This window comes from Nothoprocta perdicaria, unplaced genomic scaffold, assembly GCF_003342845.1.
Source record: "Nothoprocta perdicaria isolate Ctin4 unplaced genomic scaffold, notPer1 scaffold_16, whole genome shotgun sequence".
Lineage (NCBI taxonomy): Eukaryota > Metazoa > Chordata > Aves > Tinamiformes > Tinamidae > Nothoprocta > Nothoprocta perdicaria.
The window spans coordinates 6,061,517-6,076,672 of NW_020454760.1; the positions used below are offsets into that span (position 1 = coordinate 6,061,517).

At 41.3% G+C, this 15,156-nt stretch overlaps 1 protein-coding gene across 1 annotated transcript in view; it reads right to left on the reverse strand.

The window, feature by feature from the left end:
• The window catches only part of ROCK1 (Rho associated coiled-coil containing protein kinase 1), a 67,750-nt gene extending 53,204 nt beyond the window's left edge, over positions 1 to 14,546 (reverse strand). The window contains exon 1 of the mRNA XM_026035506.1: positions 14,236 to 14,546. Coding sequence (XP_025891291.1) covers positions 14,236 to 14,328 — 93 coding nt within the window. The 5' untranslated portion in view covers positions 14,329 to 14,546. The remainder of the gene's footprint in view (positions 1 to 14,235) is intronic.
• Between the last annotated feature and the right edge of the window lie 610 nt (positions 14,547 to 15,156).

Genomic DNA, 15,156 nt, shown 5'->3' on the forward strand with positions numbered 1-15,156 from the left:
CACAACTTCAGATTTTAAAAGAGGGAAGAAAAATCACAGCCCAAGAGGAAAGGGAGCCAGGGCTGTCTGGACCACTGCCACTACTGCAGGATCTCGCTCAAAGTCTCTCCTGCCTGTCCTTACAAGGGAGCAAGGCTGAGCTTGGGCTGATTAAATTAATCTCCACAGGAGATGCGGGGGCTCCTATTTTTGTCATATCTTGAAAAAGAATCAGAGCACCCTAACATTGCGTTTTCTGTTCTTCAACACACCTCCCGACCATTATGAGTAGCTGCTATTTAGTTTCTCTTTAAGCAAAGAGCAAGAAACAACCAAAGTATGTGGTCAAACAACGAAAAAGAAATTTAAAAAACAGTAATGAAAAGCTATGTTCTATTTGTACCTCATTTCTACAAGTTTTTATGTATTTATTTTACTAAAGACTGCCCAACAGAAGCACCCAATCCAACAAAAGCCATGGGAAAAGCACTGCTTTCCTGGCAATGAAAACATGAAATGGGACCTTTTGATACGTGGTATGCACAGAGGTGTATAACCCTTGCCCAGTTAGCTCAGGGAGTATCTGCCACTTGCAGTTCATATAAGCCTTGGCTATCTCTGTAGGATGTCTAGCAGCATTAGGAAACATCCAACAGGAAGCAAATATATAAACAAATTCTATACACACAAAACACCTCAGATAGCAAACCGTCAGAAAAAAAAAAAAGCTGTCCAATCATTTTAATTTTGATTCCCTCTTTTTTTTTTTTTTTTTTTGTTTGCTCAGCAGGAGAAACAAGAAGAACCAAAAACGGCAACAGTGAGAGAATGAAACTAACCCTTTGAACTTGGAAGAAAACGTTTTAGCAGTTTAGGATGCAAAGCTTCACACAAGACAAGGAAGTCCTTAGAGGCACAAAGCGATGTCACACTTCATCTCATAATCTGTCACATAAAACACACCCAACGACCTTTCTTTCATCAAAATGCCACGTTGGCATCTTGATTAAACTCGGAGCAAAGAGAGAACAGAACTCCACTATTCTGAATTTCTAGATATCAACTTTGATACTGCATTGCTTTCAAGCTTTTAGAACTCATTTCTTTACTCTTTTCAATTTAGATTAAAGAGAAACAATTATATGAAATAAGATTTTGTCTCTCTCCCTACCCGTAAAAATATGAAAGGACACATCTCAACCTTTGCCAAGATAAAATAACCTTAACTCGCTGAAATTTTGGAAATTTTTTCCTTCTACATAGAAGGCTTTTATGTCTTAACATACAAGCTTTACGCCAGCTTGTAATGCTCCAAAACTTGCCCCATATAGAAAGAATCTTAACTCCACAAATGTTGTCCTATTGCATTATAATTCCATTTCATATAATTCAGATACAACTGCAATTTAGGTATTCACTTACAATTTTAGAATCCTTACAAATTCAGCAGTTTCTCTTCTTACCTATTTAGAATATAGATTCTTTATAGATATGCTTTGCGGGGTTGGAGTTTCATCTTTTTGTTGTGTTTAAGTCTGTTTTTTCACTGACGTTTTGAAATCAAGGCTAGAAAAAGCCAAAGAGAAACCCAACCAGAGAAACACTTCATACCTGTTTTCTCTAAAGCTTAACACTCCTTTTTTAAAAATGTAATTTTTCATGTAATTCATGTAATTCCTTGTGGCATTTTGTAGAGGTATCATGTAGGATATAGAAAGTCCCATCATAGTCCCCCTTCTATCAAAAGTTTACAGAAGGAACTTGTAATCTGACAGCACTAAGAACCAAAGTTCTTACCACTTATTTTAAGCTTATTGTAAAGTACCTACACTGGATTTGATTTTTTTTTTAATTTTAAATGAAAAAGCATGACTGTGATTTCACCACATTTTTCTTTCTGTGTCACAAATATAGCAAACATTAAGTCTTTTCTCTGGACAACTTGAATTTCTTTAATGATCTAAAATGATTAATGAAACTTTTCATAAAAAGTCTTTCCTGGAAACTTGTGAAGCAGACTGTTAGAAGCCAAGTAAAAGGCAAGCAATCCTGTGACATGAACTCGTTAAGGAAGAAAAACACTACACACTTGAAGCGTAAGGCTAACAAGGACAAGTTTTTCAGAGAATTAATGAACTTTATTTATTACAACCCTCAAAAACTATTTAGGTCAATGGAACATTTTAGCCGTCTTTCCCCCTTTCCTCCAGCAATTATACTACAGGAAACAATGGCAACAGGATCAGCATCCTGTTATATCAGGCATTATCAACTAATCATCAGGCGCTGTCATCTAATTAAACTGCACGGTTTAAAACGCATACATCTTCATTTCAACAACTACAGGTACTACAGACAGCTTGGGCAGTGAGGTAGTCCTGCAGTTGTGCCATAAAGCACACGGAACTTTTGCCATAAAAAACATCTAATTTCATGAGGCTCTTGATTAATTTGTCTCCGTTTTTTCCCCTAAAAAGTATAATAAATCCTTACCATGAAGTCTGTGCAAAATTGGAGACTGATGTCTACTACATTCTGAACATTAACGTTTCCAGGCAACTAAAGTGTTTTTTTTTTAAAAAAAAAAAAAAAAAAAAAAAAGCACTAATTTTTATTTTCTAACCTTTATTTTCATTATAATGAAGGAAAGCAATTTTTAGACTAACATAAAAAGTACTAATACACAAAAGAATTTTTTATTATTATTATTTATTTAGAAACAGTAGCTGGCAGTCATAAGCCTATCTCCAAATTCAATTCCCCTATATCTGTGGGAACATCTGTAACTAGAGGAAATACAATCCTAACTCAAAGTACTTATCCCAGTAACATGGAAACACTGACTTATATTAAGACAGTACCACTTAACTTCTCATCTTCACTGATGTGTCAGACTCGCACCCATCCTTTTAACTTAAGAAAAAAAACATTCTTTAGATTTATTTTTTGTCATAAATATTTGCTACCCAGTTCCTTGGCGTTTGATGCCTATTCTTCAAATAAACCAAACCGTATTACCAGTGAGACTTAAGTGCCTAGAGCACAAACAATTCGTCTCCACCCTACCAAGCCTGCAGATGGGGTGAAGAACTTCCTCATTCGAGAAAAAGGAAACAGAAATTACCAGGCTTGCAAGGAGCCTGAAGAAACCAAGGAGTCCTACTTAAGTCACCAGGGACCAGACAGACAACTCCAGGTAACACATCAGCCTTAACTGTAATCCGCATAATATCTCTGCCTTTGTTTTCCAAGTCTTCTATTCATATTTACATCTTACAGACAGATAAGACTTCCTTGTAAAGCAAGGGCATTTCTTTCCATACTCATTTCCATCCTCCACCTTTGAAATCTCAATGTTCTTAATTGCAGAACAAAAACAAGCAAACAAAAACATTATGTCAGCGTCTGAACACCAACACCCTCTTTTTTCTTTTTGGTACTTTATTTACTAAGACAACTATCTAAGGAAGATATGGCACACACACCAACTCTAATTTCAATTTTTAATCTCTTCAGGTTTCAGATTTGATTTAGAAGCAAATTTGTCCAAAGGAAAACACTGACCTTTCACAATCTCAAAGGCTAATGGGTAAATAGTCTTTTTTTTATTATTATTAATAACTAAGAAGAAAGTAATTTATGGTAAGCAAATGTATCCACTGAACGAGTTTAAGCACCGCGGTCAAGTCCACTGCCCACGAATAGACGAAACTGGCATTACTGACCTAATGATTTAGCATCTACCCAGATATGCCCTCCTCTTCTCATCAGAATTTGGTATTTCTTCTCCAGTACAAGAGAAACAGAAATTATCCACTGATATCTTGATACCAGACATCCTTCTTGGGTATTAAATTCCTGAAATTCTGTTTTGCAGGCCTGAAAGGAATCCCAGAAGACACAGACATCTTGTCCAACAGAAGTTCTCTCAGTCAACATTGTTTCCAGATGCTGAAGCGAGGCTTACCTAATAAAACAAGGGACTTCTACAGCTCTTGGATGCATAAGCCATACTTCATCACAACTGAAGATCACTTATTTACCATGATGCAATTTCAATGTACGGAAGATCGGTGCTTTCCCACAAGAAAGAAGTGGAGCAAGGAGGGCAGGAGACCTGCATGGATGGGCAAGGAGCTGTTGAGTAAACCTAGTGAGAAAAAGAGAGCATACATAACGTGGAAGGAGCTCCAGGCCACACAGGAAGAACATAGCAACATTTTCAGAGAATGCAGGGATGCAAAGAGGAAGGCCAAGGCCCATTTGTGATTAGAGTTAGCAAGTGATGTTAAAGACAACAGGAAGGGCTTCTATAAATACATCATCAGCAAGAGGAAGACTAGGGAAAACGTCAGCCTGCTGCTGAATGGGGAGTGAGCCTTGCTGACAGAGGATGCAGAGAAGGCAGAGTTACTAAATGCCTTCTTTGCTTCTGTTTTTACTACTAAGACTGGTCCCCATGAACTACAGAGCCTGGATATAAGAGAGAGAACCAGAAGAGAGGAGGTCTTTCCACTGGTCAAGAAAGACTGGGCTAGGGATTATTTAAGCAAACTGGACACACATAAATCTATGGGCCCGACTGGGACGCACCCAAGGGTGCTGAAGGAACTGGCAAGGGTTCTTGCTCAGCTGCTCTCCATCACCTTGGAGATGTCATGGAGAACAGGGAAGGTGCTGGGGGACTGGAAGATACCAACATCACTGCAGCCTTCAAAAATGGCAAGAGGGGGGAACCAGGAAACTACAGGCTGGTCAGCCTCACCTCCATCCCTGGAGGCATGTCAAGGAAAAGAAGATGATCAGGCATAGTCAGCATGGATTCATCAAGGGGAAGTCATATTTGACCAATATGATGGCATTCCACAATGGGATGACTGGATGGATGAGGGGAGAACCATGGATGCTGTCTACCTTGATTTCAGCACGGGTTTCAACACTGTCTCCCATAACATCCTGATGGGTAGGCTCAGGAAGTGTGGGTTAGATGAGTGGACAGGGAAGTGGACTGAGAACTGGCTGGATGGCAGAACTCAGAGGGTGGTGATAAATGGGGGCTAGTCTAGCCAGAGGCCTGTGGCTAGTGGTATCCCCCAGGGGTCCGTACTGGGCCCAGTGCTGCTCTACTTGTTCATCAGTGACTTGGACAAGGGCGCAGCGTGCACCCTAAGCAAGTTTGCAGACGATACCAGGCTGGGTGGAGAGGTCAACACTCCGTAGGGCTGTGCTGCCATCCAGAGTGACCTGGACAGGGTGGAGAGTTGGACAGAGAACAACCTCCCAAGGTTCAACAATGAGAAGTGCAGGGTCCTGCACCTGGAGAGGAATAACCCCAGGCATCAGCAAAGTTCCATCTCCACATGAGGAGGAACTTCTTTCCTGTGAGGGTGACAGAGCCCTGGCACAGGCTGCCCAGGAAAGTTGTGGAGTCTCCTTCTCTGGAGGTCTTCCAAACCCACCTGGATGCCACCCTGTGCCCTGCGTGTCCCTGCTGGAACAGGGGGTTGGACTAGCTGATCTCTAGAGGTCCCTTCCAACCTTAACCATTCCGGGATTCTGTGAAAATCTAGAAGAGACTAAACTAAGACTTACACTTAAGGTTCGACAAAGCTGCAAGCTTTCATTTATTTGAAGAAATGGTGGTGTTTCTTGAGATTATGCAAAAGCTTATGTTGATCCTAACTTCAAGAAAGCAATTAAATATATTTAGGAAAGACAGAAGATGAGTTCCAATAATTCTTAGAATAGTACTAGTCTGCTAGACATTCACAGACCTTCACTATGCTGCTTCACACCTCATTTGTTTCACTTATGATAAATAATCAGTTCAAGATATTTTTTAAACTAAAAACCTGACAGTCCCTGTTTTAGAGGAAAACTTAGTTACTATTTCATAAGCTCTTCTGGCCAATTTGCTTCTAAAAATACACCTTTGTAGGATGTTTCTTCTCCCAGAAAATACAAATAATGCAACACTACTAGCAAGTAAGCTTACTGACCTAACACAATTAATGTGAGATAGCTTTCATTTTTTATTACAAGTACACTTATTCAACCTCTCTCAAGACAGCCCAATTTGGAAGAAAAATCCTCAGCTATCTTTTTTTTTTTTGGTCTCATCTAAAATTTAAAAATTAAGCTTTGGCTCCAAGGGCATGAAACACGGGGAAAGGCACTTCCCAATCAGCAAGTACATATGTCCTTAATGCAACTGACCAAATTTTAATTAATATTTTGCTGCAATCCTGACTCAATTTATGAAACTTCAATGAAGGATATAAAAAAAAGGCTTTATAAATTTTGTCTGTAGTGAATGGTTCTCCAACCCTTATTTCCCACATACATATCAGTAACCGACAGCAAGAACTCTTTGTACGCCAAGTCCGTAGGTCTGACTACAGTCGCTAGTACAGGCAGCGAGGAGTTTGTTTCAACCAAAAGTAAGGCCGAGAACAATGCAATAATTCAAAGTTTCCCCTGACACTAACCAAATCCACTGGCACTCTATCAGAAGAGAAGGAGTTATGTAGTAGTCATTTATAGATGCAGTCCCAGAACTGAAGCACTGAAGCTGAACATACTCCAGTTTCTTTTTGTGAATGACATCTTTGATTACAGCTCAAGCCCAAAGTATTTCGGAGAATATAGTGTTATTTGCACATACCATTAAGGATAAAAAGCTTTGTTATGAGAGCCTGAAGGCATCTTAGGACAGAAGAAAAATAATAGAGAATAACTGCAAAGACTTATCTGACATAACACTCATCAAGAATTAAGAGCAAAAGTGTCTTTTAGTCTTTCTCTTCCTATTCTTTTTCCAAGTCTATTTCCATTTTATTTCCATTTCTAATTATATTAACTGCAATCCACATACAGCTGTAAACATGCAAGTTATTTGGTACAAAATCATCTTTGAATTAGAATTACATTCTTAAACACCCCAATTCTCCAAAACATGGTCTTCTTTAGAGAAGTCTTCACAGTTTGTCTCAGAAGCATAAACTGACCAAATCTTCATATTCTGGTAGCACCTGGTTTTGATTTCACAAGCCAAAGTATCTCCATTTTTTTCCATGTCATGTGCCATGTCCAGAAGCTACAAGCACTCCACAGTTTGTGGGGGATGAGAAAGTCAGAAAATAGCCAGGGACACTTCCACTTAGGAGAAAACATCTTCCAGGAAGCATGTCAGTCCCTGCACTTCCAGGGGGATGCAACTTCATAATGACATCTCCAGCTCTAAATACATCTTCAACTAAGTACTACAAAGGGTGAAGAGACAGGACAAACTTAACTCTTTGCAATGGTAGAGCAAGTTCTGTGATCTTAACATTGACATAATTGTTAGTATATCTACATTCAAAATACTTTCTAAGAGGCTGACAAGACTTCATAGCAAAACAAGGCCTGTGATGAAATCCCTGTGCTTCCACCTCTCAAACCTACAGCATGTACCAAAAGTACCAAAAAGGCAAGCTGGCAGGAGGCACCACCACTACCATCTTGAACACCCTGCCCTGTGTTGTTTCCACACAACTTGTCTTGAACAGCAACAGGCAGGGAGCAAGAATAACCAGCAAGGACTTTGTCCTGTCTGCAGGCTCTCCTCCCTCAGAGCTCTCCCCCACCCATCCCTACCCAACCATCTCTTGCCTGGAAATGCTTCTCACCAGGAGATCATTAACACTGAGTAGCTCTGCATGGAGTCAAAGGCACTCTAGACCTCAGGGGTAGAACAACCGTGTCAGACTTTGGCTGGCATCCACACATCAAGACGATACTGGGTGTTGTACTGACACGACACCTTGCACTTCAGCTTCTATCATGGGCAGCCTCTTCTTCCTCTTTGTCCATTCCCAAGGGACAGGTTACTGTCCCACTGATGGCACATGAAGCCATCCCCACATCCCAAGTGTCGCCCAGCCTCCCTCAATGCTTCACTAAAGGACAGTGGTAGTCTCCGGATATACAAAGCCCAAAACTACCAAGCATCAGCATCACCAAAGATTGGGGTATCACTAACGGCATACTGCACCATGCAACAGAGCAAGGCACTAACTCTTATTTTTACAAGAAAAGAATCCTATATCTTATATTAACCGCAACTCCAAATTAAATTCAAAATGAATTTATCAATTCATGGCAACTTCCACCTCAGATATTTTTACCCTTATGTATAAGCAGTGCAGGTCTACAATTGTCCCTACTGGAACGTCCTTTTAGTCTTCTGTGGCACAAAAATCACTTTTTTTCCCCCCGAAATGTGGTTTGCAAAGTGGTTTAATTAAAGTAAAAAGTGGCAACTGCTACCTTCGTGTCTTCTCCAGTACAGAAGATAGTTGTGAGAAGCTGTGCATTACTATTCAAGTAAAAACCAAAATTGTTGACTTTTCTTTCTGGTTTTGACAAATTTATTTCTCCTTGATATAGCAACTAAGCAGATTACTGAGAAATATCAAATTATCATAACTTCTACTGAGTAAAATATTGTGTATAGGGTTAGATACTAAAAAGGCAGACGTCCAAATCCTCTTCCAACATAACTGACCTATTTTCTTTCAAAATTGTAAGTTTTGGAGGTCTTTTTTAAAAGTAAAAGATACAAACATCAAACAGCCAACCTGTCTTCACCTGAAGGCTTTTGTTTGAACAGCCTCCCTAGACAGAGATCTGACAGTGATCAGCAAGAGATGAACAGCCTTTCACCAAAGTCTTCCCTCCCTGAAGTTTTCAAGTTTGAAATAATCACTATAGCTAAATTTTTGAATTTTCCAGTTTTGAACTGGAACCTAAAATAAAGAGACTGACAATTTCTACATGTTTGAAGAATGGGAGATCACAGTCCTGCAAGGAGTAGCAATCTTAGTTAAAGCCAGTTCTTTAAAGATTTTGAACAACGGAACAGATTTTGACCTGCCGTCTGATTAGAAACTGGTACTGCTCCTGTGGCTGTTGTCACTCAGGAACAGGAGCAGCTAGGCAGACCAAGCAACTGCTGGCTGCCTGAATTGTCCCCAGGTTTTGCGCACTTGAGGATGCACTACAGTGTGTTACATCTTGCTGATATTCTTCTGATGCTTAGACCATTGGTACTGAAGAAAAACCAAGAAGATACCTACTAGGTATTATATCAAGCAAAACATTACAGAAAACAAGATCTCCAAATCACTTTTTCAAAAAGGTCAAACTTCTCAACTCTTTTCAACCACTTTTTTTCAGCAAATTGAGAAAGCTAGAAGCTACTATTCATGTTTAAGGGAGGTATAAATTTTTTTTCCTAGCACTTACAGTTTCAGTCATACTGCCCAATTACCCTTCTGTGCAGTTACTCAAGCAGCAAAAAGGACAAATTAAGTCAAATGCAGAATAGCTTTCAACCATTCTCCCTTTGTTCTCACAGAAGAAATTCCAACTCTTCAATATATTTCCATTTATAAATGCAATTTCTGGATGCCAAAAGTTTTGATAAATAGCATCAAGTCAACAATAGAATTTTTGAACTGCATTTTTAGAATCTCTCAAATTAAGAACAAATCCTACATTGAGATAAACATATCAGTATTCCTTTGTAAGAGACCTACAAAAACTTTTATTTAGAACTGAAATACATTCTAGGTAATTCTGCTGCAAACTATTGTGAGGCTACCCATAATCACGCAGTCGCGGTGCTTCTGAGTATTTGTTAAATTTGCAGTGAGTGGCTCTCAAGTTAGGGGGTTAACTTCCAGTTTGTCTAAACACATCCAGGTGTTTCTCTCTTCCTTCCACCACCTCCAAATACAAAAAAAAACCCCACAACACCACTCTGCTGAAGAAATTGTTTATAAATACAGGTTTGATAAAATTATCATCTACTTCACTTTTTAATTTTCATTCTCATTAAACACATCTTAATTTAACAATATCAACTTCCTCCATCACTCGTAATTAAAACTTATGTTATTTCCCTATAAAAAACAGTCAACACTCTAGTTTTATGATCAAAGCATTGCCTACCTTGTACAAGCTGACTGTTCCTGTAAGAAGGAATTACGCACTGCAAATCAAGCACTATTCTGACAGTCCCATCATACTGTCATTCTGATGAAGCTCATCTAATATTAAAAGGACTCCTAAAAGATTCAACCTGAAACAGGAATCCAAGTCATGGCACCTCCAAAGACAAAGCACAGTTACGTTTTCCTCCTTTTAACATATCCAAGCTACATACTTGATCCTTAATGTCATTCTACGTATTTTATAACCCTTAGTCATGAGTAGGCAACATTAGCCTACAAATATACTTAAGTTTTGTGCCTAAAACTTGTATACAGTAACTTGAAAACTCCGAATTACATTTCCAAGTCAGCCAAAAGTCTCCTTTTAGATCCCACTGAGGGAAAAAAAAGTGCCACATCTAGAAAGCAGTGGATACGCATCCAGAGAGGATTGTCAATCCTGACATTTCACAGTACTTTTAACTGATGCCAGGCAGATTAGAGCATTCTGAAGTTGCAATCTGAAGCTGACAGTCTGCAAGTGTTCAAACTCCACATTCTCTATGTATAAGCTTCATAAGCAAAGGTGTAAGCTTCTCAGATGGCAAATCTCTCACCCTTCAGATCCTAAGAGTACAGTTAACAAAACTTCAGAGAAGGCAATTTACAGCAATTATTTTGTCACATAACTTCCAAAGTGAAGGTATTCTGAATTGCACTATTTACTACCTCTTAATTTCATCTGCCAAATCCCTAACCACAAGTGCTTTTTTTTTTTTTTTTTTTTTTTTTTTTTTTTAAGGCACATTTAAAAGAGAAAAGAGTCTAGAGGTAGAAATTTAAGCTCAATTCTATAGATAATGAAATCTTTTCATCTGCTCATATGTCAAACTGATTCATATTCAGATCTAGAAGAATGAGGAAAAGCATAAAAAACAGACACACAAACCTCTGTGCTTGCTTATTTTTGGTATAACAGAAATAGATACCTCTTGAAACAAAAATAAAACAAATGTCCCATGCAGTTATTTTGAAGCTGAACAAGCTTCAAAATGCTTGAAGCTCTTTGTTCAAGCAAAAGATTGACGTCTTTGAAGATTAAAACTATCAAAGTTTTAGGGACTTTTTGAATTTTTAAATGTGATGCAGGAGAGTAGGTGAGGAGAAAAAAAGCCACAAACACACAAGCCCAAACTTACTCAAATCTCTAGCTAATAGATACTATTAACTCACTAAGAAGTCTTTTTCCATTTTAATAGCGAAGAGAGAACCAAAAATGCATTTTTGTGAAAACTACCTTACTAGCTTTTGAATCCAATGAGCATAGGTAACTTCAGCCGGAGGTATCTCTCCCATCCAGTCAACCTATTACAACCCCTGTGCCTCACTAAAAAGCATGCAATAAACAAAGGACTCTGGAAAGAAACTCCAAGAATAAAAACAGAAACGTATTTTCCAAAAGTACACTCATAAAAATAAATAAATAAAAAATAAAAAAATAAACCACCACACCCACACCTACCTTGCCTGGGTAATGTTGTCAGTGAGGCACTGAGCCCCAGTTAATAGCTAGCTGCTCGCGTTGCCCTTGGCTCTGTTTAGCGCACCCAAGATGTTCACCGGTATCCGATTAGCACACGCCCTACAGTGTGACCACGCATCTAACACACCCTTCACAGTTTTATTAGATCTTTTGGAGATTACAAGAAGCCTGGGGCCTGCTATTTTGGGAAAGCACTGCATGATACTCTGGCACAAAATGTAAGCTCCAGCCTGCTCATGGCTCATCAAAATGAAAGCATTTCTATCACTTCCCAGCCTGGCACAACTGAAGTGCATGAAGCCTCAAACAAAATCAAATATAGTTGCAACTTATAATCAGTTTTCTTACCCTACTTTTACTACAGCTCTGTTTATTTTCCTGTTTTCTCTTGTACATCCTCCTCTCTCCAGTGGCTCGACATTATGAATTTCAGCTTACATTCAACAGGAAGGAAGTTATATAGTTCTCCGTATGTCTTTTCCTCCTGTTTTGTTGTCACAACTCTCATTCTCCCACTCCTTCCTGAATTCATTACACTCCTTCCCTTGTACCAAACCTTCCCACTCCCTGATCTTCTTTTCTTAATAATCTCATATTACTTCAAACATAAAAGTTTAGGCTATTTCTAGCACAAAGAACATCCACAAAACCAAAATGGTTAGCTTACTTTAAAGGTTATTTCATATCTGCCCGTTAGTCCATAGAGGCTACAAACATGGGGAGGGACTGGAAGGGTGGCTAAAGAAAGGAAGGATGCAAATCAAGTAAAGCTAAGGAGGACAAAAACATATCAAGAACAAAGAAAGGGCATTGCAGAGACTGTTCTTCAAACAGTTAAGAAGATTATTTTTTGAGCCTGAAGAAGTCCTAGCAGTCCTGCAGAAAACTGGATGTTGAATTTAAAACACCTGCACAGATGCTTAGATAGTGCAGCTCAGATGCATAGCTAGCCGACACCTGTGCTGAGGAACAGTGGAAACAACTATAAATAACATCCATTCATGCTTCTACTCTAAGGTTTTTAAAGTGCTGTAATAAAGAAGGATAAGCTGATTCTTTATCAAAATTTGATCATCAAAATACAACTTTTTAATCCATCAGGACTGGAGATCGACAAGTTTCTTTCTCTGCAGGGAGGAGTGGAGAAGTAAAGGCAGGGAGAGAGTTCATCTTGAACTGTGTTTTAAGCGGAGATCAATTTAACCTTAATCTAAAGCACTTCTTTAAGAGTACACTCATGTAGATGTTAGATTTAATACACAAGTAGAACTTTGGGCCAAAGATTATGCTGCTCCTCACACTAAGAACCTTTGGAAATGGTTAGACACTTAAATTCTACAGAACTATAAAAAACAGCCAACAAGGAGGGCTACAAGCCCAAGTTAAACTACAGCCAACAGAGAACTTGATACACATATAATGTTAACCTATTAGCTGATGTTTTAGAAGTAGCACCTTGTTTAAACTGACATCTATTAAAGGCAAAAAGAAGTAACCTCTAAAGCAATATTCAAAAGTATGCCAAAATTTGAGAAGCCCTAAAATATCTTCAATTTAAGAAACATTCCTAATACCTGAGGTGTGAACACTCTAAACCTTTCCACAACAGGAAGCATCCCAACAAGACCAGCTCCAAAACTGACTACAGCTTAAACCCAAGGCTGCAACGAGTATTAACTGGAAAAGTGCAAATGCTTAAAGTGATTAACAAATCAAGAAATACAGTTACCGCATGTTAGATTATCTGCAATGCCCTATGCTGCAGAAAGCCTTAAGAGCATGGGCAGCATCACTGCACATGCCAGAAAACTGAGGCAAACTTAACACAGAGCTCAGGATGCTTATTTGATCCCATATTCTTGAGTTCCACCAGCAGAAGCCTGTCATACAACACAGTTTTGGAAGGCAGCTTTGCATCACCAAAGCTCACGGAGTACCTTATAAGCACCATAAGCAGAGAACTAAACATCCACATCACAGTCAAGTCCTCTGCAAGAAGCAACACCCCTTGCCTTGGCACCAGCAGCACCCACAGGAGGCTCTGCTTTCACCCAGGGCTACAAGTTTGACCTGTCAGTACCCTGAGCACAGCACAAGATGTCACAGACCGGTACCAGAGCTTTCATTAGGTTCCTCTCACCTCTTTCTTCTATGTGCTATAGCTAACAGCTACTTCCATCCCCACACCTCTTCCCTCTCTGCTCCTCAAGAAATGCCAAAATTCACACTAGGAATAATTGCACTTCCATTTTTCTTTTCTGCAGCAGTAAACCAAAATATACCTATAAAAAAAAAAAAAAAAGCAACTTTTAATCAGTTGCTCTAAAGAAAATGAATTGGCTAGGTCAGCATAAAAGCCTACATAACATTTCACTACTATTTAAGGGCATCTCTAGGAGCACCAAGTACCCAGCTACACCACCGAAGTACCCAGCTGGACGTGGCACACGCTTTGCTGAGGTACTTTCTAACCTCAGCACTGAGGCCCCGCTCACTTCCGTGGAAGCGGCTGTGCAGCGCCGGTGTTTACGTCAGGGATGAAGTCCTGCGTGTTGAAGTCCTCCTCGTGATGCAACTGGGAGCCTGACAGCGCTGGGAAGAACCCAGGCACCTACTTGAGGATTTGGATAAGGAGGCACAGGAGCGGAGCTCGGCAGTTGACTAAGCCCCAGTGCCAGGAGGGCTGCCAGAGGGCAGGGAAATCGGGGAGCAGGCGCACAGGGCCCTCACACTCACCAGCAGGCAGTCCACGTTCACCTCGGATTTGGGATCCTTCAAAGCCCCATCGATCTTCTCAAAGCGAGACTCGAAGCTTTCTCCCGTCGACATGTTTCCAAAGATTGTTAAAAAAGGCTTCCCTTATTCCAGAGCAAAGCAAGCGTATATAAAACAAAGGGGGGGGGAGAAATAATAAAACAGGAACAAGCAGGCACAGAAGAGAAACCGCACGGGCTGCGGCGGCGCGGGCAGCGCTTCCTGCTCAGTCCCTTCAATCTCAGAGTGCCCGGGGCGGGCGAGGCTCTCCCGTCCTCTCCTCCCCTCCCGGAGCGGCGGCGAGGCCCCGCTCAGAGCGCCGCGGCCGCGGCCCGCTGGCGGCCGCCTCCGCGCGGGCCCCGGCGCCGCCGCTGCTCCATCCGCCCGGCCGCGGAGGCCGCCCCGGGAGCCGGCCGAGCCGCTGCTCCGCCCGCGGCCAACTCAGGCGCGGCTCCCGCCGCGGAAATACAAGGAAAATTTAAAAAAAAAAAAAAATGCAGACGAGCAGCAGCGGCAACAAAAAGAGCCGAAAAGCCCCGAGCGTGCACGGGGAGGAATAAAAGTAGCGTTTAAAACGGTAAAAGCGTTGGGGGGAGACAGGCCGGGAAGCTGCTCTCCGCCTCAGCGCCTCGGCGCTGCCCGCGCCATGGGGCGAGGGCGCCCGGGGCCGCGCTGCCCGCTCCGCTCCCTGCACGGGCCGCCGCGAGCGGGGACGAGCCGCCTTCAACGGCCGAGCGACGGCGGCATCTTCCTCCCTGCTCCTGCTCCTCCTCCTCCTCGCTGCGCGGCCGCCGCCGCCGGCTCCTCGCTGCCAACGCCGCTGCCCGCGCCGCGCTCCTTCTCTTCACGGGAGGGCGCCGCGGCTGCCGCGCGGCGCGGGAGGAGGGCAGGGGGCGGCGGCGG